Source organism: Erigeron canadensis, chromosome 6 (genome assembly GCF_010389155.1).
Source record: "Erigeron canadensis isolate Cc75 chromosome 6, C_canadensis_v1, whole genome shotgun sequence".
Taxonomy (NCBI): Eukaryota; Viridiplantae; Streptophyta; class Magnoliopsida; order Asterales; family Asteraceae; genus Erigeron; species Erigeron canadensis.
Genome location: NC_057766.1, coordinates 40814190 through 40840577, shown reverse-complemented (window position 1 = coordinate 40840577; position 26388 = coordinate 40814190). Strand labels below are relative to the sequence as shown.

The 26388-nt window shown below is 33.3% G+C and overlaps 3 protein-coding genes across 3 annotated transcripts; 2 read left to right on the top strand and 1 right to left on the bottom strand.

The window, feature by feature from the left end:
- The first annotated feature begins 9590 nt into the window (after positions 1–9590).
- LOC122604088 (ras-related protein Rab2BV-like) lies at positions 9591–10702 on the top strand. Its single transcript, XM_043776988.1, has 2 exons — positions 9591–9781; positions 10102–10702. Exons 1-2 carry the CDS (start codon positions 9617–9619, stop codon positions 10576–10578), a joined length of 642 nt encoding a protein of 213 aa, XP_043632923.1. The 5' UTR covers positions 9591–9616; the 3' UTR covers positions 10579–10702.
- Positions 10703–12938: 2236 nt separating this feature from the next.
- Positions 12939–16369, top strand: LOC122605112 (mitochondrial substrate carrier family protein B-like). Its single transcript, XM_043777992.1, has 7 exons — positions 12939–13238; positions 13949–14125; positions 14224–14376; positions 14456–14557; positions 14641–14711; positions 14802–14869; positions 15855–16369. The coding sequence occupies exons 1-7, from the start codon at positions 13056–13058 to the stop codon at positions 16088–16090; spliced, it is 990 nt and encodes a 329-aa protein (XP_043633927.1). The 5' UTR covers positions 12939–13055; the 3' UTR covers positions 16091–16369.
- A 408-nt stretch (positions 16370–16777) lies between these two features.
- Positions 16778–19721, bottom strand: LOC122603549 (protein DA1-related 2-like). Its single transcript, XM_043776275.1, has 12 exons — positions 19548–19721; positions 19272–19414; positions 18945–19032; positions 18754–18865; positions 18521–18641; positions 18322–18408; positions 18109–18228; positions 17819–18031; positions 17673–17735; positions 17481–17596; positions 17350–17408; positions 16778–17264 (listed from the first exon to the last, which is right to left on the bottom strand). Exons 1-12 carry the CDS (start codon positions 19594–19596, stop codon positions 16960–16962), a joined length of 1476 nt encoding a protein of 491 aa, XP_043632210.1. The 5' UTR covers positions 19597–19721; the 3' UTR covers positions 16778–16959.
- Positions 19722–26388: the final 6667 nt, after the last annotated feature.

The window sequence follows — 26388 nt, the reverse complement described above, 5'->3', positions numbered from 1 at the left end:
GTAGTTGTCGCTGCGATAGATCTTTTGTGACACGCCTACGATGACCAAGAAACGACTACATGCCTATATTGTCATCACTACTCAAGATACCTGACAAAGGCACCTACCTATAGCGATGACAGTGTCGTCGCTAAATCGATCATGCTTTCCTTGTAACGTCAAACGTGTGCATAATTAAGATCACTACAAAAAAAAATTACATTTATTCACACTTGCTTGTAACAAGTGTGAAGAAATTTCTTAATTTTGTTCACACTTAAAAAGTATAAAAAGTATTCACCTATAAAAGTATGAAGAAATTTAGAAAATTATAAGTTTTTCACACTTAAATATGTGGAAAAAAAAGTTTCACACTTTTAAATGTGTAAAAGTATATTATTCATTCACACTTAGAAGTGTGAGGATTAATTTTGTAACACTAAATTTCTTCACACAAGAGAAGTGTGAAGAATTTAGGTGTTACAATTTACCATTCACACTTTTAAATGTGAAAATGTTGGACATTTGTTCACACTTTTGGGTGTGAACTTTTTCTTTCACATATATAAGTGTGAAAAAATTGTAAATTTTAAAATTTCTTCACACTTTTAAATGTGTATACTTTTTAAACATTTTTAAGTGTGAACAAATTAAGAAGATTTTTCACACTTGTTTAAAGCAAGTGTGAATAAATGACATTTTTGTTGTAGTGGATGCATGTATATGTTTGTTAAAAAATTTCCTAGGTCCCGATACCACTATAAACAATATTACATTTGTTCACACTTTTAGGTGAGTGTTGATCCGTATGTAGCTTGTTTATTACGTACAGTATATACTCGTATGTCACACGGGTTATGGTGTTATCTATATAACAATAAATAATTATTATATATATATATATATATATATATATATATATATATATTTGACATATATTACTTGTCTAGCCATTAATTATTAATTAGATAATAAGTTCAATCGTTTTCTTCTATCATCTGTTGATTTGAAATATCATATTGTGTCATGATCGAGCTCGTATTGCAAGTAAAAGCAATATTGCTTATTTTCTTTGGTTACACTTTAAGTATAAGGCATTATGGGTTGAATTTGACAAAATCTTGAAAAGGAGAGTTCTTGTTAATTAAAATTCAGTTGCATTTTTTCTACTACAACATATATACGCCGTTGAACCCTGTCCTATTTTTAGACAGTACAGCATCATATATGCATGTCCGTCTATATATGCTTCCACTAGCTTGTCGAGCCATGATTTCTCGGTTCGACAGTTATATCGTCACTTATAGCGCGTACAATTAATGTTCATGCTAATTATGAACACAAAAAGCTGTTCACAAATAGCGGTTATATTTCTTATGGATACAAATATCACGTACATAGGAAAACTTGCATATGAAAAACTTGCATCCATATATAACACATAAGTGGCAACATGCATACTGAACAAGTTAATTGGGTCATCAATAATGGCTCTAAATTTCATCAGTTAATTTTGATGATCGGTTTGAAACTTTGAATTATTATCTGATCAACTGTCCGTCTCTAAATCTTCTTTTGCCGTGGACAAAATTAGTTTGTATTACGAGTATATGTGATGCATGTATTTAACCATCTATGTACGCGTATCCGATTAGACAAAAATATACTTGATGACATGGAACTGGAAGTGGTTTAATTTATACAGACGCACGCCACATCCCACATATACATATATATATTCTCTGATGCTTATAGTAATAGCTTTTCATTCAAAACTTATTTTAAGTTCGACATATAGAGATAAAGTTTGGGACATATATTCCGTTCCTATCAAAATTTCTCCTCTGAAATTTTATGATAAAAGTATTATTATTTTCTACACGTTAGTGAGAACCATTAGCAAAACTCATATACTTTTATCTTAAAACAGCTAACACAAATTAATTAAATACACTGGTAACCTAATGTTATATAGATTATGGGTTTCTTGAATCATGACTAACTTGATAACATAGTCAAACCAAACGCACTAAACTCATAGCTTGACGTAGTGCTGAGTTTAAATATTAGAGTTTAGAATCAACAATGGAAACTTAATTTTTAGATTCCAATAGTGATTTCAGGTTCACCAAAATTGGCACTTGACGTACACGCTTACATCATCAATCCTCTGGCATTTATCGATCGATTGTAATTTAATTACAAAACTACTTTTAAGCATATGTCTATAATGAAATTGTTTTGGTGTTGCCTATTACTGTATTATGCGGTTGAATTGAGAAACCTAGCTTCGTCTCTTTTACATGTTGTTTTACGATTTTTTTTCCTTAAAAAAAAAATACATGCTCCAAAATAAAAGTAGTTAGAGGTGAAACTTAAAGTTAGACAATGTTAAAATCAAAATGAAATTAGGTCCAAAGTTAAATTTTAAAGAAGGAAGTGTTAAATTCACAAAAGTTTTTATTCATCCATAATTTATTCACCATTTTAAAAAAGTTACGGACTTTTGTATTTTTCTTTTATTTTTGTTGTTATCCCCTTAAATTATAAGTAACATATTCATCCTTTGACCTATATGTTATGTTTTATATCGAACATTATTAATGTACACGTACGATTGTACTACTCCGTATTTGTTTATTTGGCTTAATCTTGGGTTTAAGTTCATTGTCAAAATTAATACTACTAGCATTTAACACGGCTATAGTCTTGCCTTAGAAAAAATAGGAATAGTGATTGAGTATACACTAACATTTTCTGATGATTTTTACAATTAAGCATCAAGTATTACAAATTCAGTCAAATGTATTGTCAATATTTACAACATTATTCATCTCTGCCTTGTAGAAATAAAACAACAGAGTACTAAACGCAAAGGAGAAAAATTAAAAAAATTATAAATCCAACCGCACAAGCAATCTTTATTTTTGAACGACAATTTGGGCTCAACGATATGTTGTTTAATATACTCAAATCCAGTTCTAGAGGAAAATTATTTTTCGAAAGACCTTTATCCATGTTCTTGGAAGCATTTTGCTCGCACCAAGTCTTGAATCCAAGGTCTCAAATTCCCTCAAATACCAATCCATTTTTGTATGTCTGGTAACCGCACAAGCAATCTAAGAAGTAACATGATCGATCTTTCAAATGGTTTCTTTATATATATAGAATATGTCTAACAACTTATTTTGTCAGAAACTTCTATTTGACAAATTGTAATGTATATATGTATAACTACTTGCAACTAAAATATATGTATTATAAAGTAGTTAAATTTTTACTAAATGGAATTCTTTTACAAGGGATTACAAATTTACAATACAAATTTGTGTAATTTTAAGGCAATAGGACCGGTTTATGAACTATATATGAAGCGGAGTACTATATATACACAGAGTTTAGTTTTCATAGATATAGATAAATAGATATATATATATGTATATGGTTATTTATTTGAATTTATAATATGTTGCATATTTAACTTATTAATTTGAGATTGGCGGTCCAATGAGTGAAATTTGAGATAAATGATTATAGAGTTCCGAAACTTTATTCAAAAAAACTTGTAAATTTTTTAGTTTTTACCAATAAATTTCTAGCCATTAGATTTGGAAGACGGCAAGTGGACGTGCGACTAAGTGGACTTCATCCTTCCAAACCAATGGGCCCAAAAGAATCTTAGACCCAATTATCGCTTGAACAATGACCAAAAAAGACTGCTTCTCTCCAAGGGTTTTAACACTAAGTACGTTACTTGGATTAACCTTCACCACAAGGCCCAATGGTGCCAACACAATAGCAATATTGTTGGAAGAATTTGGTGAACCGACATTAATAACCATTTTGGTATCGGCTTGGATAATGCTGCCTGTTTGTTGAGCTGAGAGAGCAAAAGAAGGATAATTTAGGTCCCAAACAGTTTAATATATTCTGCAAAAGTACTTGCATCGCCAGGAACAAAATTTAAAGAATTAAAGTCGCGGTGTTGTAACCTTGACCACATAAAAATTAATGGTTTGTATAATTGCCTGTCTCTTCATTAATCATAATATCCCTATATATACAAAAGGTTCTCCACTATTTAGGAAGGAGATAACCATAAAATAAATATAAGATTTATCTAATCTATTAAATAAATACAAGATTTATAAAATCTATCACACCCCCGCAGTCGAAGCTAGAGGAGGCCGAATGCTTAGACTGGACCGAAAATCATCAAAGAGAACCCTTGGAAGACCTTTCGTAAAGATGTCAGCTACTTGATAGCGAGACGGGATATGAAGAATGCGCACAGAACCACGTTGCACCAAATCACGAACAAAATGTATATCCAGTTCAATATGTTTGGTAAGTTGATGTTGTACCGGATTTCCAGATAGATAAACGGCACTAATCAGTCACAATATACCAAACTGGCCTGTCGAAGAGGTTTATGTAACTCCAATAATAAATTACGAAGCCAACAAATTTTGGCAACAACATTTGCAACACCACGGTATTCTGCTTCAGCACTAGACCAGGAAACAACCACTTGACGTTTAGATGACCAAGACAATAAATTAGTACCCAAATAAACACAGTAACCAGAAGTAGAGCGACGAGTGTCAGGGCAACTAGCCCAATCAGCATCTGTATAAGCACGCAAAGAAAAATTTGTGGAAGATCCCAAAGTAAGACCAAAAGCAGAAGTGCCCTGAATGTAGCGTATGATTCGCTTAAGAGCATCCCAGTGAGCAACAGACGGAGAATGCATATGCATGCAAATTTGCTGAACTGCATAACTAATGTCTGGGCGGGTGAAAGTAAGATACTGAAGTGCACCAGCCATGCTTCGATATAGTGTGGGATCATCAAATAGAGGACTCGAAGACACACTTAGTTTAGACTTTGTGTCCATGGGAGTAGTGACAGACTTACAAGAAGACATACCTGCCTGATCAATAATATCCAGCGCATAAGACTGCTGAGATAAAAACATAGTATTGTGATGCCGTGTCACTTGAATTCCCAAAAAATGACTCAAGGTTCCAAGATCCTTCATATCGAATTCAGCAGCTAACTTATGAATGAGACCAACTCGAAGGGCAGCATGAGAAGTGGTAAGAATGATATCATCAACATAAATAAGTAAATAGGCCATGTCAGAACCACGACGATAGATAAATAAGGAGTTGTCACACTTACTCTGCTGAAAACCAATGGACAGAACAAAATCAGTAAACCTTTGGTACCATGATCACGGTGCCTGTTTCAACCCATATAATGATTTCTTTAATAAACACACATGATCAGGGTACTCACGATGACGAAATCCCATTGGTTGATACATATAAACAATTTCACTTAGATTTCCATGTAAGAAGGCATTAGTAACATCTAGCTGATGAATGGACCAGGATCGAGATAATGCAAGAGCTAACACAATCCTAATAGTAGTCGGTTTAACAACCGGACTAAAAGTCTCCCCACAATCGATACCTACTTGTTGTGCACTGCCATCACAAACCAAGCGAGCTTTATAGCACTCCAAAGTACCATCAGAACGATATTTATGTCTAAACAACCACAAACTGCGAAGCACATGCATATCTGTTGTGCGAGGAACTAACTCCCATGTCTTATTTTTAATAAGAGCATTAAACTCAGTAGTCATGGCATTGTACTAATCCGGTTTAGACAAGGCTTCCGTAGGGGTTTTAGGCAAGGGAGTAACATGAGAAGCATGGAGATTAAATGGTTGTTTGGGTTTGTAGATACCGTCCATAGATCTAGTGCGTATGGTACGATTAGGTGGAGGAGGGTGATGTTCAGGAGGGAGGTTCGATGCATTAGGCACGGGGTTTGTTGCAGTAGGTGGGGGATTCGGTGCATTAGGTGGGGGGTTCAGTGCATTAGGTATGGGGTTAGCGGCATCAGGTGTTAGTTGTTTTCTGGACCAACGAGTATAAAGATGAGTGATAGGTAATTTAGAAATCGGGGTGACAGTATGTATATCAGATTGTTGAGGAGTATGTGTGGGGACCGATAGTGATGGTATAGGTGAAGTGATAGGAGGAGATAGCTCGGAGGTAATAGGGGAGATGGACGAGGTCGAGTTAGTGGCAAGATAAGGCCAATAGGAAGGATGAATAGGAGAAGAGAGGAAGTCATAGTTCTGAAGGGACCGTTGTGGAGAATTGGAAAAAGGAAAAACCGTTTCATCAAAAATAACGTGACGATTTATGAGAATTTTGTTGGTTGCAAGGTCAAGGCATTTATATCCGCGATGATTAGAAGGGTATCCGAGAAAAACACAAGGCATGGACCTATGTTCAAGTTTATTGATGGTAGTATGAAGGATTAAGGGATAACACAAACATCCAAACACGCGAAGATGAGCATAACCATAATGGTTTGTATAATTGCCTACCTCTTCATTAATCATAATATCCCTATATATACAAAAGGCTCTCCACTATTTAGGAAGGAGATAACCATAAAATAAATACAAGATTTATCTAATCTATTAAATAAATACAAGATTTATAAAATCTATCAAAAATGACGCAAATTAATTTGATTCTGCAGCGTCATATATAGCTCAAACCTGCTGGGTCGGTGGCCTTCATTAAAAGGTTGATATATATGGCCAAAATCATATGCAAATTCAACATCAGGGTTTTCGGTTGGATTCATCGACACGTGTACTTTTGATAAGAATCCTAATCCAATTATGTTTCCAACTATTATTAATTAAATTAGTGAATATTATTTATATGAAAACAAAAAACATATATTCTAATCTATACAATATTCTATATGATCATCTTTTAAAAAATAATAATATAAATTCATCCTTGAAGATAATTTTCTTTATTTTTCCTATTTTTATTTTTTATAATAATCTATTCTATACAATGTTTTGAATATTTAATAATCTTCGTTTAATTAAATTAGTGAATATTATTTATATGAAAACAAAAACATATGTTCTAATCTATACAATATTCTATATGATCGATCTTTTAAAAAATTTTAATATATACTATAAGACAGTTGAATTAATGACTTATTAACCAATCAAATCGCTCAATCTTATCAAATTGGCTATCGCTTATGTCATCATTTAGATTTACTATAAATTAAAAATCCTAATAATCAATATCCAAATATATTATTATATTATTATTTATATTAATATGTAGAAAAAGTCTCATTAATTTACACTTTTTTGTTTTCCATCAATAGTTTACACTTTTTAACCTTGAATATTTAGTTTATATCTATTTTTAACCATCAACTTGAGTAGTTTTTTTTTTTTAAAAAAATTTCAAAAAGTTACAAAAAGTATTTATATTTAATTTTGTAAAGTTAGAATTGTCACTCAAATCAAAAGTACTAATTGTTATCAAAGAATATGAAAAAATAATCCTAATTGTTATCTAATTATCATAGGACAAATGATTGAAAATAAACCTATTCATTAATGGGTCCACATCATGACCAAATACATATAATTGAATGTCAAGTACATGATCACAAGTATGTTTATATTTTAATTTTTAATTATCTTTCATACTAATATTACATTACGAGTACAACTGGTTTCGAAAAATTATATAATATGAAAATTATTATAGCATGTGTCTTGTGTAATGACTACGATAAACGATTCCATCAATATATCCCAACTAATAATAACAAGAAACGAACATGTGATTACTGTACTACAACTTGCAAAGTATAACACTTAGAACCGTATATCTTCAAAATTATAAAATTTAATGAATTAAATGTATGAAGATCTAATATTGATAATATCGTAAACCCCGTGTCCAGTGTTGGACACGGGTCTTAGATCTAGTAATAATATAAATTCATCCATGAAGATAATTTTCTTTATTTTTCCTATTTTTATTTTTTATAATCTATTCTATACAATATTTTGAATATTTAATAATCTTTGTTCATCTATTCATATCGAAGAACCTTTTTAGTTAGAAACAACTACTCTGTATGTCTCAATTTAATCATTTAAAACCTTCTTTGTTTGGAACAATGCCACATGCAGTTGCTGAAAGTAAGTTTCTTTTCGTGTAGTTGTAATTTATCAAATACTTTAGTTTACTTATTATATTAGATTTTTTTAAGTGATCAATGCTTAAGTAGTAGTTTAATTGTAATAATTAGGGGATGTTTGTTATTGCGATTACAAAACAAATTCTGTGTTTTCAAAATAGATTATGTGTTTTCAAAATAGATTATGTGTTTTTTTATATGCTATAATCTTTTTAAAACTTAATAAATGTTTAAACTTGCATTACATGGTTTATGCATCAAATAGATATATAAACTTTAATATAATTAAATGAAAAATAAATATTATTAGTCAATCCGTGCACCCCGCACGGGTATTAGTACTAGTATTCACTATATACATGGATTAGAAATAGTACATGTGGTCATAAGGGCAGATTTTATGGTGTGTTGCTGCTACGCCAGAGACATGAGGGGCTATATGGCGTTTTTCAAAACTTGCATTAAGGATTTCTGATGTTATTCGGGTTGGTCTCCTTAATGAGAATGAAACAATAGCTTGGCCTACTCTGTCTGTATTTCATGTAAACTAAAAGGACTAGTTATAAAAAATCAAAAGTCTATTTTTCCTGCCTTATTAGTTCATGTAGGCAAATTTAGTACCGGATGATTTCATACTTTATTAACACGAGAATGGTACTCACGCATTGCGGTGGTAGTGAAATTGGCGGCAGTGGTGGTGATGCAATGACAATGGTGGTGGTGGTGGTGACGGAGGATGGTGGCTAGCGGCGGAGATTGGTGTAGGTGGTGGTGGTGGCGGTGGCGGAGATTGGTGGCGGTGGCGGCGATACCTAGTACTGCAGGTTATTGATTTAATTTGGTTTTGATGAAATGTTAAAACTTAAAATGTTAAACAAGCCTATTTGTTTTATAATATATATAGAACGGTGTCCGCGCGTTGCGACGGTGGTGGTCATGTAATGGCAACGGCCGTAGTGGCGGCGAGCAGTGGTAGCGGCGGAGATTGGTGGTGGTGACGGTGCCGAGTAGTGTAGGTTATTATTGATGTAATTCGTGATTAAATGTTTAAACTTAAAATGTTAAACAAATGTTATTTGCTTTATAAAAGAAGTATAGATTGTTAAAGAGGTTGGTGTTATATAAGTATATAATTTATATCTATATTTACTATATTATAAAGCCACCACCACCTGTCACCGCCGCCATCACAACATCACCACCGCCACCTCTACTACTGTCGTAAAGTGCGAGTACCGTCATAGTATGTATAAAACTTAGGTCTTTTAAGCACAGTTGTATTGTATTTACAATATTACTTTTCAAAGTTTGAAGGTGTATCCTGCAACATAAATATAGTCCAGGGGGTGTTAGTAATTTTTTTTTTTTAATCTAAATATCATGTTTTTTTCTTATTGTTTTCCTCGTTCATAGATCCTCCTCATTCGGTTGTTTTGTATTTTCATATTGAATTCGGTAAATCTCTCTTTCCCTCAATCTTTTGCAAATACATTATTTATTGTCGTGTGCAAAGGCATCTATTAATTGATGGGTTAATTCTTCGAATTTTAATTGTAGGTTTTCTAGAGAGATATATAGAATGGCATATAAGGTGGATCACGAGTATGATTACTTATTCAAAATAGTATTAATTGGAGATTCGGGTGTTGGAAAATCCAACATTCTTTCTAGATTTACCCGAAACGAGTTTTGTTTGGAATCTAAATCTACCATTGGTGTCGAATTCGCTACAAGAACTCTTCAGGTTTGCTGTTTCCTTTAACCTAATGCTTTTTCATATATTTTGTATCGATTTATGCTTTTTGTAACAGTTACTATATATTAATGAAGTATTTTGTTTAATATCAATGTTGGAAACATATATGCTTGATTGATATATGAATTTGAGTAAAACTCTACTGATGAATGTATTCTAGTGTCTAGAAGGTACTTGTTATAATCACTTAAATTAATTGATTAGAACTTCTTTTCTCAACAATTATATAGTATTGGTTACTATATACTACAACATAAATATGATACAAGATAATATATATAAGTAGTTGTGAGCAATGTGTCATGTAGGTCGAGGGGAAGACAGTAAAGGCACAAATATGGGATACTGCCGGGCAAGAGAGGTACCGTGCAATCACAAGTGCTTACTATAGAGGAGCAGTAGGTGCTCTGTTGGTTTACGACATAACAAAGAAACAGTCTTTTGATAACATTCTAAGGTGGCTCCGCGAGTTAAGGGACCATGCCGATTCCAACATTGTTCTTATGTTGGCCGGAAACAAGTGTGATTTGAGTCATCTTAGAGGCGTCTCTGAGAATGATGCTAAAGCGTTGGCAGAGAAAGAAGGGCTTTCGTTTTTGGAAACATCGGCCCTTGATGCACACAACGTTGAGAAGGCTTTTCAGACGATTTTGCTTGATATTTATCATGTAGTAAGCAAGAAGGCACTGGCTGCACAGGAAGCGGCATCTTTTGTTCCTACGAAAGGGACAACCATTAAGGTCGAGAATAATGATTCTAAAGGATTTGCTTGTTGTTCTAATTAAGTGTGAATTGTGTTTGAGTACTTGGAATTAAAGACACTTGTGGTCAATTTGTCACATGATTGCATATATGAGCCTTGTTTTTGCTCTCCTATTGCTGTAACACAAGAAAAGAAAAGAAGGAAAGGAGAGGAAGGATTGCTAACAATATATATTACCCTTTTTGTGTAAGTAGATAAAAATGGGTTATATGATATCTATTTGATCTTTGCCTGTATAAATGGTCAATATATACTTATTCAGGACTAGTGTATGGAGAAGATTTAAGATATTGTAGATTGTTATTATAATAAGTTCAACTATGTCTTTCTCTTATATCTTGATGTTCAACCGAAACCAGCATTGTCGGTCGTCACTTGATACCATTTTCCGATCTGTAGTTCGATCACCTAAGTCTAATATTCTTATTTTCAGATATAAATTTAACAAGTTTAGTGAACTGTTGCATATATATTTCATTGTATGGAGAAGACATGTTGCCTACCAAATATAGCTTCAGCTATAAAGAATATTGTTTATTTATTTTTTTCAAACTTGTTAAATTAATGAATACCACAGTTCTAAGTAAAAGGAAGATCGTAAAATGCAATAATAAAATACAAATCATAGGATCATACAGTGGAAGAATATTCCTAGGCCACATGTGGGGATATTCTTAGCTGACCGTGAAAGAGACATTTTTTTAGAGACGATGTGGAAACCACTAGTGATTAGTTTGCTAACTTGGGATAAAAGTTTACCGGCAACTTAATTGAATCAATATCAATTATCTATCCATCTATACTCCTTTATAAAAATTATCAAAAGTTACAACCCTCATTTTTAAAATAGTTACACAATAATTATATATAAAATTACTAAATTATCCTTAATAAACACCTTTTATAAAAAAAGTTTTTTTTATAAAATACCAAATTTACCCTTGATGAATTATTAATATACACTATAAATCTTTATTTTAATAATTAACACTTCAAGCGAACTTTAAAAAAATTTTTACAATCACAATTATATTAACCTACACCACTTGACATCGTCACCATCACCAATAGTATCATCACTGATACCACTAAACCACCTTCCCCCATCACCCCCTATATACAAATCAACACATAAACATTCTATGAGTTCTATAAACTCAACTTCCTTCCAAGCATTTACTTGCATTCATCCATTTTAACATTGTGGTGTTTGGCTACTCAAAACCTCTTTCAACAAATTCCAGATTTTCTCATAATAAAACTTTATTTCATGATTACTAGCCAAACACCATCAAATATGAATTTCTTACTATGGGAAATTTTTCATTATCAACAAACCCCTTTAAATCAAACTAACAAATTCTCAATCAAATATATTAGGGTTCTACTTGAAATTCTCAATTAACAAAAATCCCCAATTTTTCTAGCCAAGAACCCTAATTTTAAAATCAAGAACCCTAAAATTTGAAATTAAATAATTTAGGGAAACCTTACCTCAAAAGACAACAACACAATTGAAATTTCCAGATTTTCTTCTTTTCTTTCTTGATAATTTCGGCCCCTCACTAATCACCACTAGCTCTCACTTTGCTTATAATTTGATTGAATTGGTTAATTTGATCTAGGAGGGTGAAATTGCATGAAATCCCTTGATGAATTAGAAGGAAGTGGAAGATTGTAGAGGATTTGAAAAAGGAAGGATTTGAGAGGAAGGAAATAATGAAATTATGATTCATCAACACAAAGTGGCTGAACACTCTACCCACTTGCCACGTTCCATCTTTATTTTTGTGGGTTTAATACCTGCTAGCCACTAAAGTTCCAACTAAATTAACCACTTATCTCAAAACAAGATACTAGGAAATTAATTCAATGTCAAAACTACAAAAAGGGTTAATTTTCGATTACCTTAAAATATTGGGGTGTTACAATACCTACACCACTTGATGCATCTGCCGCCATCAACAGTTGCCACTATCGTCACCATTCGCCGATAACATCGCATCACTGTCACTGTCATTGCCGCTGCAAAGATCGGATACCGTACTCATTTAGAAAAAGTGAATGAAAAAGAGTTTGGACTTGGGAGTGAGTGGGGACCATGGCTCACACTTGGTGGTAAATGGTATCCATCCGACGTCGTTTAGTAAAGACTAAAGAAAAAGTGAAAACCACCACGCATGGTCCAATACTACTACTAGCCAATTTTCAAAACTGGATACCCAGAAAACCATGAACTAACTGTCTTTTTTTCTTCTTTTTTTTTTCCTCTTGTATGTCTCTTCAAAGTTCAAACAAATACCTCAAAATACGTATAGAAAATATAAACTAACAAATACTACGGAGTATTATTTTCTGAATCTCTTCTCGTGACTTGTGAAACCAAATTTCCTAATCGTTGTCGTCTTTTAGACGTTTTCTAATTCTAAATTTTCCTCATTTCATTTGTAAATTCTATTTCACTTTCCATTTTTACAAAATAATTTAAAATTTCGAAACATGCAAACGGAAGCAAGAGTAGGCGTGGTGGAAGGCGGTGGTGCTTCCTCTCATAAACTGGTGACTCATCATCATCGGCGATCTCAGATCGGAGCTGTTTCTCAGCTTATCGCCGGTGGTGTCGCCGGTGCCGTTAGCAAGACTTGCACCGCTCCTCTCGCTCGCCTTACTATTCTATTTCAGGTTACTATTTACTCCTATCACTTTTTTAATCAATTATTTTGGTTTATTATATATATAAGAATATTATTAGTTAAATATATACTGTAATTAGCTGCTACAATTTTAATTAATAATTTAATATAAATATTAGCCTATTAGGATTGGAATTTAGGATAAAGTGGTTGAATTGTGAATTAGCTCCTAATACACCTTCGAGGTATCGGGCTCAAAACCCGCGGAAGGCGGCACTGAGCAGTTACTTCTCCTAATTCTGAAATTAGCGATAACGTGAGCGGTTATCATCCAGATGATACAACAAACAAGAGGTTGTGGATTCAAGTCCCATTTCGGACAAATGTGTGTGGTAATAACGTGTTATTGTTCTGTGAGTCTATCTAAAGAGACAAGGCAAATTAATATACACAAATACACGAGTTGTGCGCGCTACACAAAGTAAAAGGCAGTTGTTCCATAGCAGTATCATATTCCTCCTATTTGATGATATATTATTTTATATCATTTTGGAGGATGAAGATAGTTAGACGTACCGTAAACAAGCATTTGCCGGTCAATCACTTGGTCTTTCCATCTGTATAGCAAACATAAAATTCTATGGTTGATGTGGAAGTATAGTGTTGCTTACATGATATCGTAATCTTTTTCAATGGAATAAATACCTTAACGTTGTTCCTTTGGTTACTTTATGAATGCTGTATTCTTTTATTCTTTAGGTGCAAGGCATGCACTCTGATGTTTCTACATTAAGAAAGGCTAGTATATTGCGTGAGGCGTCTCGTATTGTAACTGAAGAAGGATTTCGTGCATTCTGGAAAGGAAATTTAGTCACGATCGCTCATCGTCTGCCTTATTCATCCATTAGCTTTTACGCATTTGAATGCTATAAGAATGTTGGTACATGTGTGCATTAATTACTGGAAGTTCTTATATTCATTTGAATATTCTTGAAGAGACCTTATAATCCTCTTGTTCTTTTTAAATATCTCAGATGCTATTACAGTTGATGTCGGGAGCCGAAGGTCATGAGTCAAATTTTGGTTCACATGTGTTTGTACGACTTGCGGGTGGTGGCTTATCTGGAATAACTGCAGCCTCTGTAACATATCCTTTGGATCTTGTTAGGACACGTCTTTCAGCGCAGGTTCATTTTGCATATGTGTAGTTATATGTTTCGAGTTTTTTGTTCTTTGAAAATGCTTATTTCTATTTTGGTCTTGTAGACGAATGTAAATTACTATAGGGGTATATGGCATGCTTTATGTACCATCAGCAGGGAGGAGGGCATCTTTGGACTCTACAAGGGACTCGGTGCTTGTCTATTGGTATTATTCTATATCCGATCACTAATCGTACACAATTGTTTTTAGCATATTCTTTTCTTTCTACTGACCACTTGATTTTACAGGGTGTTGGTCCCAATTTAGCAATTAGCTTTTCAGTTTACGATACTGTGAGATCTTATTGGCAATTGCAAAGGTAGACGTTTCCTTATTTTGATAGTTGACAACTGTTGAAATGTCATGATCTAGTTTTGAAATTATAATAGTATTAATTTGTTGGTAACAGACCGAATGATTCTACCATTATGGTGAGCCTGGCTTGTGGCAGTCTTTCAGGCATTGCTTCATCAACAGGTTAGTGACAGTAATCACTTTAACAATATGACCAACTCAATCACAAAGGTGTAATCTAGTTTATGTTTGAGGTGTGGGTGGAGAACAAGCTAAGAGGTTAAAGATATAGAAGTGCAGTGTACTTTCACATTTCTTCCAGCGTAGGCAATATACTGCAAAAATATAGACGTACAAAACATGCTATCAAATTCTAATATAAAAATAACATTATTTACCGAGAAAAGTCTTGTGTGGCGCCACAAGAATAGTCCACATCAGCATTTCTTGTTATTGGAACAACTTTTGAAAGTATGTTGTATACATTGGTACTTTTTGGGGTATGTTGCATATATTAGAACAATATTTGAAAGTGTCTTGTACACTTGTATATGCCGGTTTATTAATGGGGGATATGTTGCATTCATTGGATAAAAAGCAAAAATACTTTAATTTCTATGGTTTTGACCCTATATGGTAAATTGTTAACAGTAAACAACCTTTTTATTTGTTATTTTTTATTTTCCAAATATGGAATCACCAGTCAATTTGTTTCTCAGAGGCAAGGAGCCCAGCTAACACATTTTGGGATTTAGTTTGGAGGCAATATACTTATTTTCTTTACTAGGGTGTGTATCATTGTAATCTATATTTGAAGTTTTTCAGCATCAGATCTTGCTTGGATAACTTGATCATTCTTTTAATCAAAACTTGCAGTTGGTTATTGTAGGGTGACTACTGGCTAGCCAACTTTGTTGTTTACGGAGTCAAACATTGTGAGAGGTGTCCCTCTTTTGTCTGAGGTATGCTTCTCACTATGGCTCCCTTCACTAGTTTTTTAGATTGCAATTGAAAGAGGAAAACTATATAAACATAATTTAACTTGGCCCACCCCGTCTATGAGTTGTTGTTTTATCATTACGTATGTTTGTGGTATTGACTTTGTCGCAAGTTATCCGTGGTTTTTGACTATAAGTCTAATGTTGTATCTAAACTTTGACATTTGCAGTTTCCTTCCCTTTGGATCTTGTGAGACGACGAATGCAGCTGGAAGGTGCAGGTGGCCGGGCTCGAGTTTATAAGACGGGTGTGTTTGGAACATTTAAACACATACTACAAGCTGAAGGTCTACGTGGCTTATACAGAGGAATTTTGCCCGAATATTATAAGGTGGTACCCAGCATCGGCATCGTGTTCATGACCTATGAAAAACTTAAACAAGTATTATCGGAGATCGATACTTAGTTCCTTACTGATAGCCATGGGACCAGATTGCTATATTAGCCAACACAATTGGAAGGTTACAAGATAGAATCCTGAGTATTCACTGTATTCACTTATCAATAAACATTTATCATTGTAGTTGTATTACCTATAAAAGTATCATAACCCTTGTACAGATGAGTAGGGAAAAGCGAAACGGAAAAGAAGCCATCAGTTACTTCTGTCTTAGTGTACTGATTTAAATATGCTGCTGTTATGTACATACATTTTATGTAGTGAAGTGACTTGATCTCTTATCAAGGAATACAAGTTTTGGGAGATGTTGAAACACAAATCCACACCATAATCATTTGCATATTTGTCCCAAAAGCGATTCAAGTCCACGGCCTTTTGGTTGATGGGCCAACTTAAATACCTCTGGGCCAAAAGGCTGATGTCGATGGTGATAACTCAGTTGTGCACACAACACGGTAGTTATTGTTTAAGTTTTGAGATCCAGTCAGACTTATGCACCATACATTATGAAAATAGCTTGGAGAAGTGAAAAAACTCAAGTAGCTAAACAATTTTGTTATCATCATATCAATATATATGCTACACTATAATAAATAGTCTGAGCATGGGCTCAAATGGGTACATCTTTTATTTTCTTTGCTTTTTTTTTTTATATGTTATATGCCAAATACAATACTCCAATACCAATTGTAGAAAAATTACACTTGTAAGTTTATTGATAAAGACTTGTTTCTTAGAACTCATCAGTCATTTTCCTCGTGTACTCGCTATAATGACCCAGAAAAAACTTGGGTTGCTTTGTCAAGCCTCCATATAATCAACTCGAATCCTCGAAGGACTATATAGTAAAGCAGGGGAATGAATTTTGAAGAAATTCACAGGGGAATGCTTCCAGTTAGTTGAATGTGATCAAGTGTACGGCGCAGACCATAGGTATGCACTGCTTCATTAGCAGCTCGGAATCCTCCTCCATATGCAGGTGAAGCATCATTAGCTATTTGATGCATGAAAAACTCACCCAACTTATTCTCTACCCTCGATTTTCCACCTTTCTTTGAAACTGAAGAAGATGAGGATGGAGCTGATGAGGTCGATCCAGGCATGATCTCTGATTCGAGCCACATATGTGAAAGCACCTGACAGATACCTTCTTCCACCTCGGGATTTAGGTTTCGATAACCTGTCCATTTCAAAAACCCTTAGCATGTGCAAAAGGATAAATATGTGTCGGTTTCTAGTAAGAATAAGTAGTGAATTCTAGCTACCTTTGAGACGTAACCAGCCATGCATCAACTCGTGAGCAAGAATGGCACCCGTTAGTAATCTGCAACATGGTTTTGTGACATTTGTTTTAAAAAATTGCCTTCAAGATTCACCGAATAACATGAAACTTTACCTTGGGAGACCGTAAAGAACAAGAATGGCTGTAACTTCACATCGTCGAGTCAATTTTTGAGGTTGTGTTCTCATTCCTATCAATCCATTACCCCCGATTTTAGGTCTTTTCAATATCTGAAATATACAAAATCAAATGTTATGAAACAACACAAAGACAGCAAAGAAAGATCGTTTTAATTAATAAACTTACACTTGTCACAGTTTGCTCCTCAGAAAGGCAAAGCCCCCGTGTCTCGGGCATGTGATGGAATCCCTGATAATATAAGCCATTTTCGGGTTAGAAGACTTGAAGCTGCAAAAAGTGACAACTGAAAGGAAAAAAGCGGCAGTTTTTACATTTTTCTCCCCAACAATAGCTTCATTAAGGGCTTGTCTTTCGACCAGTAACATTGGAATTTGTTGATCAAGTCTCATGTTCATCCCTTCATAGTAATCCCTAATAGTGTGGTAAAGTGGCTGGCAATCACCAGTATCCATTATTGAAGATTCCATACACTCTAAACATAAACTTCTTCCATCTCCTAAAGATATGTATCTTGCATTCACCGACTTTAACAAACGCTAAGATTAGAAAATCCCATATAATACATACGATTTATTACTAAATCAGAATGCAGAAACCATACCTCTAACCGTTCACAACTACAGCATCGTGCTGTGTTATCATGCTCGTGTACAGGACAATATTTCTGGGACCAGAAAGGATGGCATCGATACTCGATCAACCCAGCTCCATTTGTGGGAATCTTGGAAAAGTGAGATAAAAATTCACATTTTAGCATTTTAGAATCTTTTTACAAAGTCAAATGAACATAAAAGGGGTTTCAGGATAAAATTACAAATTGAAAGCAGACTTCACACTTAGGATGTGTAAGCTCTTTGAAACAAGTCTTATGGTAGTAAGCATCGTTCCCTGATAAAGAGAACTTGAATCAACAGAACAAAAAAACTAATAAGAAAACATTCAACGCCATCATTCTAACCTGTATAAACCAAAGCTATATATATGTATATATATCGAGTTTAGTAACAGATTACCTCGTGTTCTGTGATTGGGTAACGACAAGCACGACAACAGAAGCACTCAGGGTGGAAATATTTCCCCATACATCCCAAATAATTTCCATACCCAATGTCGCGATTGCAGCCACCACATATTCTGCAAAAAGTTTTTGAGATTTTGAGTTGATCGAAGAAAGGCACCTTTAAATCTTTGATCCATACAAAAAAAAAAAAAAGAGAGATGTAAATGAAAAGAACATCATAAGCACCGATATCCCATTGGCTGATATTCTCTGGGAGCATATGGAGGATTTGAAGAATATAAGCTGTCCTGAGCAGATTTTCCACGATCATCATCATTGTTGAGGCGCCACCCGTATCCTGAACAAATAAAAACACAAGAACATTGTTTATCTGGAATTAATTGACATCAAATTCTCTTTAATAAGTAACAACTTACCATTTGGTCTTTTTATACCTTCAGCCAAAGAAAGTGCAATGGCTCGATCTAATTCTTCGTTTTCTTTATCAGTCCTTGAGCGATTATCCTAATGAAATGTGATAGTTTTTAAGACGAGATTTCTTGAGGTTTTCAAATCAAGATGTACGTCAAAAGTAAAGTAGTCACAAGAAACAAGAAAAGTGCATACCTTTTGCACAATGATACAAAACATACTTTTTGCTAAACAATTTACAATGATGCATGCTTACTTAAAGTTAATTTTTGGTGTTTTGTTTCCATAATGAAATATATAAAACCGGATAAAGCAGGCAGGATAGTATTTACCAAGGATCTAACCGGAGCTCTTAGAACCATATTTTCGTCTCCTATAAACTGTGGAGCGCGATTTGTACCACCAAGCTGCCCACGATAACTAGACCCACCTTTGAAAAGCTTGCTCAACCATCTCATAAACCATGACTTTCTCTCTATGTTTCAAGAAACAAAGTGTAGCAAACCCCCAAATTAAATAGAAATTTAACTGAATATTAGTATATAAAGAAGAAAAGAAATGAAAGAGACAGAATATGAAACCCAAAAACTAAATGGTTAATTACATACCGTAAATATGGGGGTGAGAGAGGTGATTGAAGTTGCCAGAAGAAGACATAATTGTTGGGATTTAGGGATGTATGTATAGACTTGCCACCGGAATTGAAAGAAGGCAAAAAAGAAAAGCAAAGGCTTGAATGAAAAGGACTAAGAGAGAGACGGAGAGAAAAAGCGGGTTTTGGGAAAGAAGAAAGAAAGGTTACAGAGAGATAGGTAGATAGGCAGAACAACAAGGAGAAGAAGAACATTATGGGCATCATTGCTGATAAAGTTTTTGTTTCTTTAATTAGAAAGGTGAAGAAATGGGGAATTTCTGATAACGAAAGGAAAGCGATAAAAGATTCTTGTCTTCGGAAAGCAAATATGATCATAGAGATCGGAGCAAGAAAAGATAACCCCGCGGAATCTGATCACAAGAAAGTTAATCGTTATTGGTCACCCCCATAATACAAGTAGATCATTTAAAGCTATCTTTATATATACGTTCTGTATCTATGTCTCTCTCTGTGTGAGAGTGGGAGAAAATGGAGAGTAGTGTGAGCTTGAAGATTGGCATCTTGATCAAGATCGAACATATATGTCTGATAAACTAATACCACTGTTATTTTAAATTACAATTTTGCCGGTAAAAAAAAATAGAAAAGTATTTGATAAAACCGTACTGGTCCACGGATGTTGATAATTTACCCCTCTGCTTTTACTTTTTATTACTTTTCATGTCAACGGCTCATTTAGTCTCATGCTAAAAACGTTAACAATGATGACGAATCTTTCCCTTTCTGAAATGTTGAGAATATAGGTTTTGACCAATTATGTTATAGTATATGTATAAAAAAAATTAGATGGTGTTTGAGGTCATCATATATTCGAAGTCTTGATAGACACTACGAATTTGAATTAAATTGAAATGAAGAATAATACGACTACGAATCATTCATAACATGTGGTCTTAGTGATATGAAAATTTAAAAATACATATAGCCTTAGTTAAAAATTCCCTATGTGGCACTATTTCTATTAACAGGTTTTGGGTCATTAAATAGACGATTTGTCAGAATTATTTTTAATAAATGTCATGATTTGATTTTTGTTTTAAAGTATGTTATGTATTAGTTACTGTTATGTCAATTTTTTGTTTGTGTTGGTTCTGTCCCATACCCAACTAAGACAATGTCAGATATTTCATACGTGGCGCCTCAATGGTTATTAGCTAAAAGTACGCATTTACTAGCCCAACCCAGACATGAAGCCCCTAGTCCACTTAATTCCACGTCCCTCTAGATAAACATTTTAACGGAAATTAGCATCAGGGATTACATACATGTGCGGAAAGTTGCAAACGTTTATGATGATCCTTGTTCTTTTAAACGACATAGGCAAAGGATTAAGTCTATTCCGACAAAACGAATCAAATTGGAGCAAGAAGCAAAGGAAATGGGAATATGTACAGCAGAAGGTTAATGCACACCGAACATAGTGTATCAAGAATTTCCGGTGGAAAAGCTTTGGCGGATTCGTAACAAGATTGACAGGATGGTTGTCAAAGGTACAAACTCTCTCAGAATATAAACTACATTAGAGCAACTAGAATGGGGTGAAGAACTTATTTCTGCTACTTATTGAATTTAAAGAAGGAAGCTCGGGATATAACACATGTGTAACACGGAAGGTTAGCGGGCTAATGGTTAACATTCCTCTAATATATTATTATCATAGTTAAAAACTTAAAAATAAGTAAAATCAAATCAAAATCTAATTGATGATGCAATTTCTAAAACAGTGCACAATAAATTCGTATTCTGTTTTCAACAGGATGAGAATGAGTTTGATGCAGAACGGAACAATAATATCCACAGTTACATAGTCATATAATTATACATATTCATATTCTTATTAGATAGAAATAGAGCCACAGTGGGATGAAACACATTTGCTTGTGAAGCATATAATTCCACCTAAGCTATTTATGCATACTTTTGTTACCTTCAAGGAAGATCTCGTGGCAGGGCTTCTAGAATACATTCCTGATGTCGGCTAATTGAAACAATTTCGCTATCTAAACATCCACGGTATAAAGCATATTCCCAAATGGGTAAACCAGAACATTGGCGTTTGTACTTTACTAATTCTTGGCTTTAGAAGGAAAATGTGGCCAACTTAGGTTGAGCCCATCTGAAGGGCCAAATGTGTGCTTTGGTTAGTTGATCACCGCCATGGTAAACTAATACATGGGTCAATATCACAATGTTGTGCTTTATTCTTATGATGATGATGATGATTCCGAAGAATATTTGGATGGTGATATGTTGCGAAGCAGACAACTACTTGTTATGAAAATGACTATACCAAGCCTACGACAACCGTTGTATATTACGGAGCATATATCACTAATCACTTTGACGTTTCACACACAATTTATGTTTTTGATCCCCTAGTTAGTAATACGGACCACATGTAATCTCGTCCGATTCTTTGTACCAAACAAACTGGTGATAAAAGTCTGCTCCATTGAGAATTTGAGATCTAACGCGATTTTTTTTGAACTGGATCATTGGGTCTGAAGGGACTTTTTTCCGGTATCACCGTTATTTTCATTTTTTAAAATTTTCTTTGAATTTTTATAAAAAAAATTTTTATGATACCCTAATCTTATTTTTTGTTATTTGTGATAAAACATATATTTTGTTATAAAATACATATTTGATATTAATTTTAAGTGGATTGTAATTGTATTTTGACTAATTCCGTTAAATTGTAACATGTTTTGTAAGCTTTTTATATAAAAAATAAATTAAATTAAAATAGTGTATCAGCCGGTAATACCTAAAAAAATCACTACATCAATACGACCAAAATACCAGTTTTTAAAACATTGATTACAATATCCATATTGTATGGAAATTAGTGGGCCCAAGATACATAGGTGGGGCTTATATAAGGTTAGCGAGTGTTTATCTTTCATCCGATTAGCACAACTTTTTATGTAAAATTTCACGGATTGAGATCCCCTAAAGTTCAAACCAACTTTACTAATGAAGTTGAAAATTTTGTCCATTGGATTAAAATCAATGGTCAAAATTCAAATATGAGTTTTGAATCTTTGACCTTTAATTTTGATCCAATGATCATGATTAAGCCAACTTCACTAGTAAAGTTATACTCAACTTTAGGGATCCTCTTCCAAATTTCACTCAGCGTTTAACTCAATATGATTTATTTTAAACATGGGCTCATTCCAAACAAGCGACTTGTTAATTTCAAATCCTAACTTTGTTGTTATTTAGATGTATAGCGAATTTAAATGTTTGCAACTGTGGTTATATTTGATTTTAAGCTTATATACAACTAAGTAAATATAACAAAAATAATGTCACACTAAGTAGTACCTTATGACTAGGGATAGCAACGGGGCGGGTATTGTCGGGGATTTTGATCCCCATCCCCATCCCCGGTCTCCACTTGTAATCCCCATCTCGTCCTCATCCCCGTCGGGGGTATAATGTACATCGTCATCCCCATCGGGGATCCCCGTCGGGTATACCATTTTTGAATACATATAAATTTATCGTAGCATAAAATAAGTAGTTTAACGTGTAGTTCGACCTTTTCTTTTTATATATAAACTAATATATATGTTAAATAATGATGAATAAATTATAGCATATAAAAAGTATTAAACAAAAAACTCTAAACCTAACATATTATAACGTATGTAAAAGAACTTAAAGCAATTCTTTTATATATATATATATATATATATAGTAATTTTGGGTTCGGGTATGAGCATCGGGGATTTACGGTTTCCCATCCCAGTTTCTATTCCCATCGGAGAATAGAATAACATCCTCATACCCGTCCTCATCCTCGGTCAATTCAGAGATTTCCCTGTCAAATCGGGTTCGAGTATCAGATTTTCTATCGGTTACGGGTATTTTTAACATCCTTACTTGTGACACCTTTTACGTATCATTTGTCAGTTAACATTGTGAAACTCTTGTTAGTTAGGTCATAAGTTATTTAGCTACATATATTAAATTTACATATGTATTTCTAATATTCTTGTAAAAATAACAATTACATTTTTATATATTTGTGTGTAAAACAATTTAAAACCTGGTCGGTGAATTTGGTAGTCGGTTGTTGACCGCCATCACTTTTTGACGCATGTATTGAATAATGTTTACCTTTGCCTCTGGAGACAGAGGTCATGGGTTCAATCATCATCCCATGCAAAAGTTGGAGGGCTTTTTCTACCATTTAGGTAGAAACTGGAAGCAGCCTCTCTACTTATGTAGAGGTAAGGTCTGCCTACATCTTAACCTCCCCCATACACCGTCGAGGTATTGGAGCTCAAAACCCGCGGAAGGCGGCACTGAACAGTTACTTACTTACTAACTATTGAATAACGTTTACGAATTATATATACACTACAATTCAATTTTTCTTTTTGAAATATCATCATTCATCCACCATTTAGCATCGATCTGGGTACGGTTGTAGTTTATGTTATTGATTTGAACTTTTTAAGTTGGTAAATAATTACTTGTTTTGGACTTTCGGGCATGGAGCTTGTTAGCGTACTTCGGCTCAACAAAACAAACTTAACTAAAGAACATTTTACTCTTACAATTAAAAACAAACAAGATAAAAAGGCTTTTGAAAAAAGTGGCCCTTACGTTTGTGGCTCGCTTTTTGGTTTGAATTATCTAGATAGATTTTATGCTCGAGAAAAGCAGAAGATCTACTTGTTGGTATTCTCGGAATTAATTCCAGCAAAAGTCTACTCTTCTTTTTAGCTGTCGTTTCCTATTTCCTGTTTAATTTTTCGGTTGATGAATCAATGAATCGTATATCATATATATATTTTTTTTAACCGTACATTATTAAATGTTTTTTAAGGTGATATTCTATAAAATATGTTTAAGGTTGTACGCTAAAAAATGTTTGATATGAAAATTGGAAATTACCTATCACTGTTTATGTAGCATCTTTGCTTCATCCAAGGTATAGGTATTAACTACTAAATCAACAATAAGTTGGTGGAGTGGTTTAGAGGTCCTTTAGTGACCTATAGGTCTCTGGTTTGAATCTTCATTCCATCAACTTTGAGATATATGTAGTCTTCTTATGAGAGCTTGACTTGGGTATACTCAGGTTCAAGTCTGAGGTGCATGGTTTACATACCCCTATTAATCGTCGTGCCTTCGGACGGATTAGTAAAAGGTTTCCCCCCATTGGTTATTTGAAATAGACATTTCTACTTTGAGTGAGCTCTCTAGCGCGGACCCGGTTAAAACAATGTATGCTAGACCTCTCGCTGTCGAATCGTGACATGAAGTTTCAAGCGAAATTCACTATTAAAAAAAAGGTATTAACTACTAGGTATAACACTGTAACTTCACTTTGATTATTAGAGTAAAATTATTTAATATGTATATAAGGTTAAAATTTAAAAGATATATATATATATACTAGTGTTCAGACCCGTTCAATGGACGGGTAGTCTCAAAATATATTAATTAAAGCTAAAAAATTAGAATTCAAAAAAAGTTAAATAGATATACCAAAATCAACTTGGAAATTTGCTAGCTGAATAGCCACCCCATCGGTGAAAATATTTCAAAAATTATCCACCCAGAGAAGAAACATACGAAAATTAACTCCATATAAATATTAATTCCAGTTTACCCATTTTTTTTCAACTTTAATTAAATAAAAAATTTACAGTTTCTTATATTCTAAAAGTGTAAACTATATAAAAATATAATTAATTATGTTTAAATTGTGTTAAAGTGTAAATTGGTGATGAAAAATCAAAAAGTGTAAGTTAATTATTTTAAATTGGGTTAAAGTGTAACTTGGTGATGAGAAACCAAAAAGTGTAAATTAATTGTTTAAGATTAGGGTTAAGTGTAAATTGGTGATGGAAAACCAAAAAGTGTAATTAATTATGTTTAAATTGTGTTATAGTGTAAATTGGTGATGAAAAATCAAAAAGTGTAAGTTAATTATTTTAAACTGGGTTAAAGTGTAAACTAGATTTTAAACCCGTGTCAAATACACGGGTTATACAACATTATCAATATAAAAATTAGTATATGGAACGAAAAAAATACTTATACATTGAAATGTAAAAAATATACTAAAAAAAAAAAGAATTGGGATATTCAAATGTCAATACTAAATGCTAAATTATATCAAGGCTAGATGATGTTGTGGAGTTTTTTTATACAAACTCTTCCAGAAAAACAATATTTTAACCTTGATTACACAATTGACCGAGTTTTCATTGATGTATTGCAAAAAAATAATTTTATTTTTGTTTATCATGGTTCTTAACAACAATAAAAGTAGCATTTGGTTTGTAGATCTTTAATGATTTCGTGTGTTGTGATTTTATTTGTTGGGTTTAGTTTATATAAGAAGAATATTTATCCTAAATATAGTTTGATTCCAATTACTAATAACAACAATGATTATCCTTATTATAGTCCGATTACAATTACTAATAACAGCATTATAACAATTAGTTTGATTATAGCTAGATAAGATGTTGAGAGTTTGTACCTTCTTGTGTTTATGTAGACAATCGTTACTCCATAAACAAAAGGAGATTAATTTTAATGATTATTTGTGATTGATTAATTGATGTTATGTTAATTGTATTTCGTTATATATTAAGATAAGATAAGATTAAGATCATATCATGTTGTTTTTTATTGAATGGGGTCGATATTAATGATCAAATAAATTAAGAATTATATGTTAATTTTATTGTTATTGTTATTATTATTATTATTATTATTATTATTATTATTATTATTATTAGTTTATAATATTAAACGTGTTA

Excerpts from the sequence above, each read along its gene's own strand:
- LOC122604088 (XM_043776988.1), top strand. The coding sequence starts at position 9,617 with ATGGCATATAAGGTGGATCACGAGTATGATTACTTATTCAAAATAGTA. Across the intron at positions 9,782-10,101 it reads TCGCTACAAGAACTCTTCAG|GTCGAGGGGAAGACAGTAAA; the intron begins GTTTGCTGTTTC and ends TGTGTCATGTAG.
- LOC122605112 (XM_043777992.1), top strand. The coding sequence starts at position 13,056 with ATGCAAACGGAAGCAAGAGTAGGCGTGGTGGAAGGCGGTGGTGCTTCC. Across the intron at positions 13,239-13,948 it reads GCCTTACTATTCTATTTCAG|GTGCAAGGCATGCACTCTGA; the intron begins GTTACTATTTAC and ends TTTATTCTTTAG. Across the intron at positions 14,712-14,801 it reads TCTTATTGGCAATTGCAAAG|ACCGAATGATTCTACCATTA; the intron begins GTAGACGTTTCC and ends TGTTGGTAACAG.
- LOC122603549 (XM_043776275.1), bottom strand. The coding sequence starts at position 19,596 with ATGTCTTCTTCTGGCAACTTCAATCACCTCTCTCACCCCCATATTTAC. Across the intron at positions 19,415-19,547 it reads CTCTCACCCCCATATTTACG|AGAGAAAGTCATGGTTTATG; the intron begins GTATGTAATTAA and ends CTTGAAACATAG. Across the intron at positions 17,409-17,480 it reads GTTCTTTACGGTCTCCCAAG|ATTACTAACGGGTGCCATTC; the intron begins GTAAAGTTTCAT and ends ACCATGTTGCAG.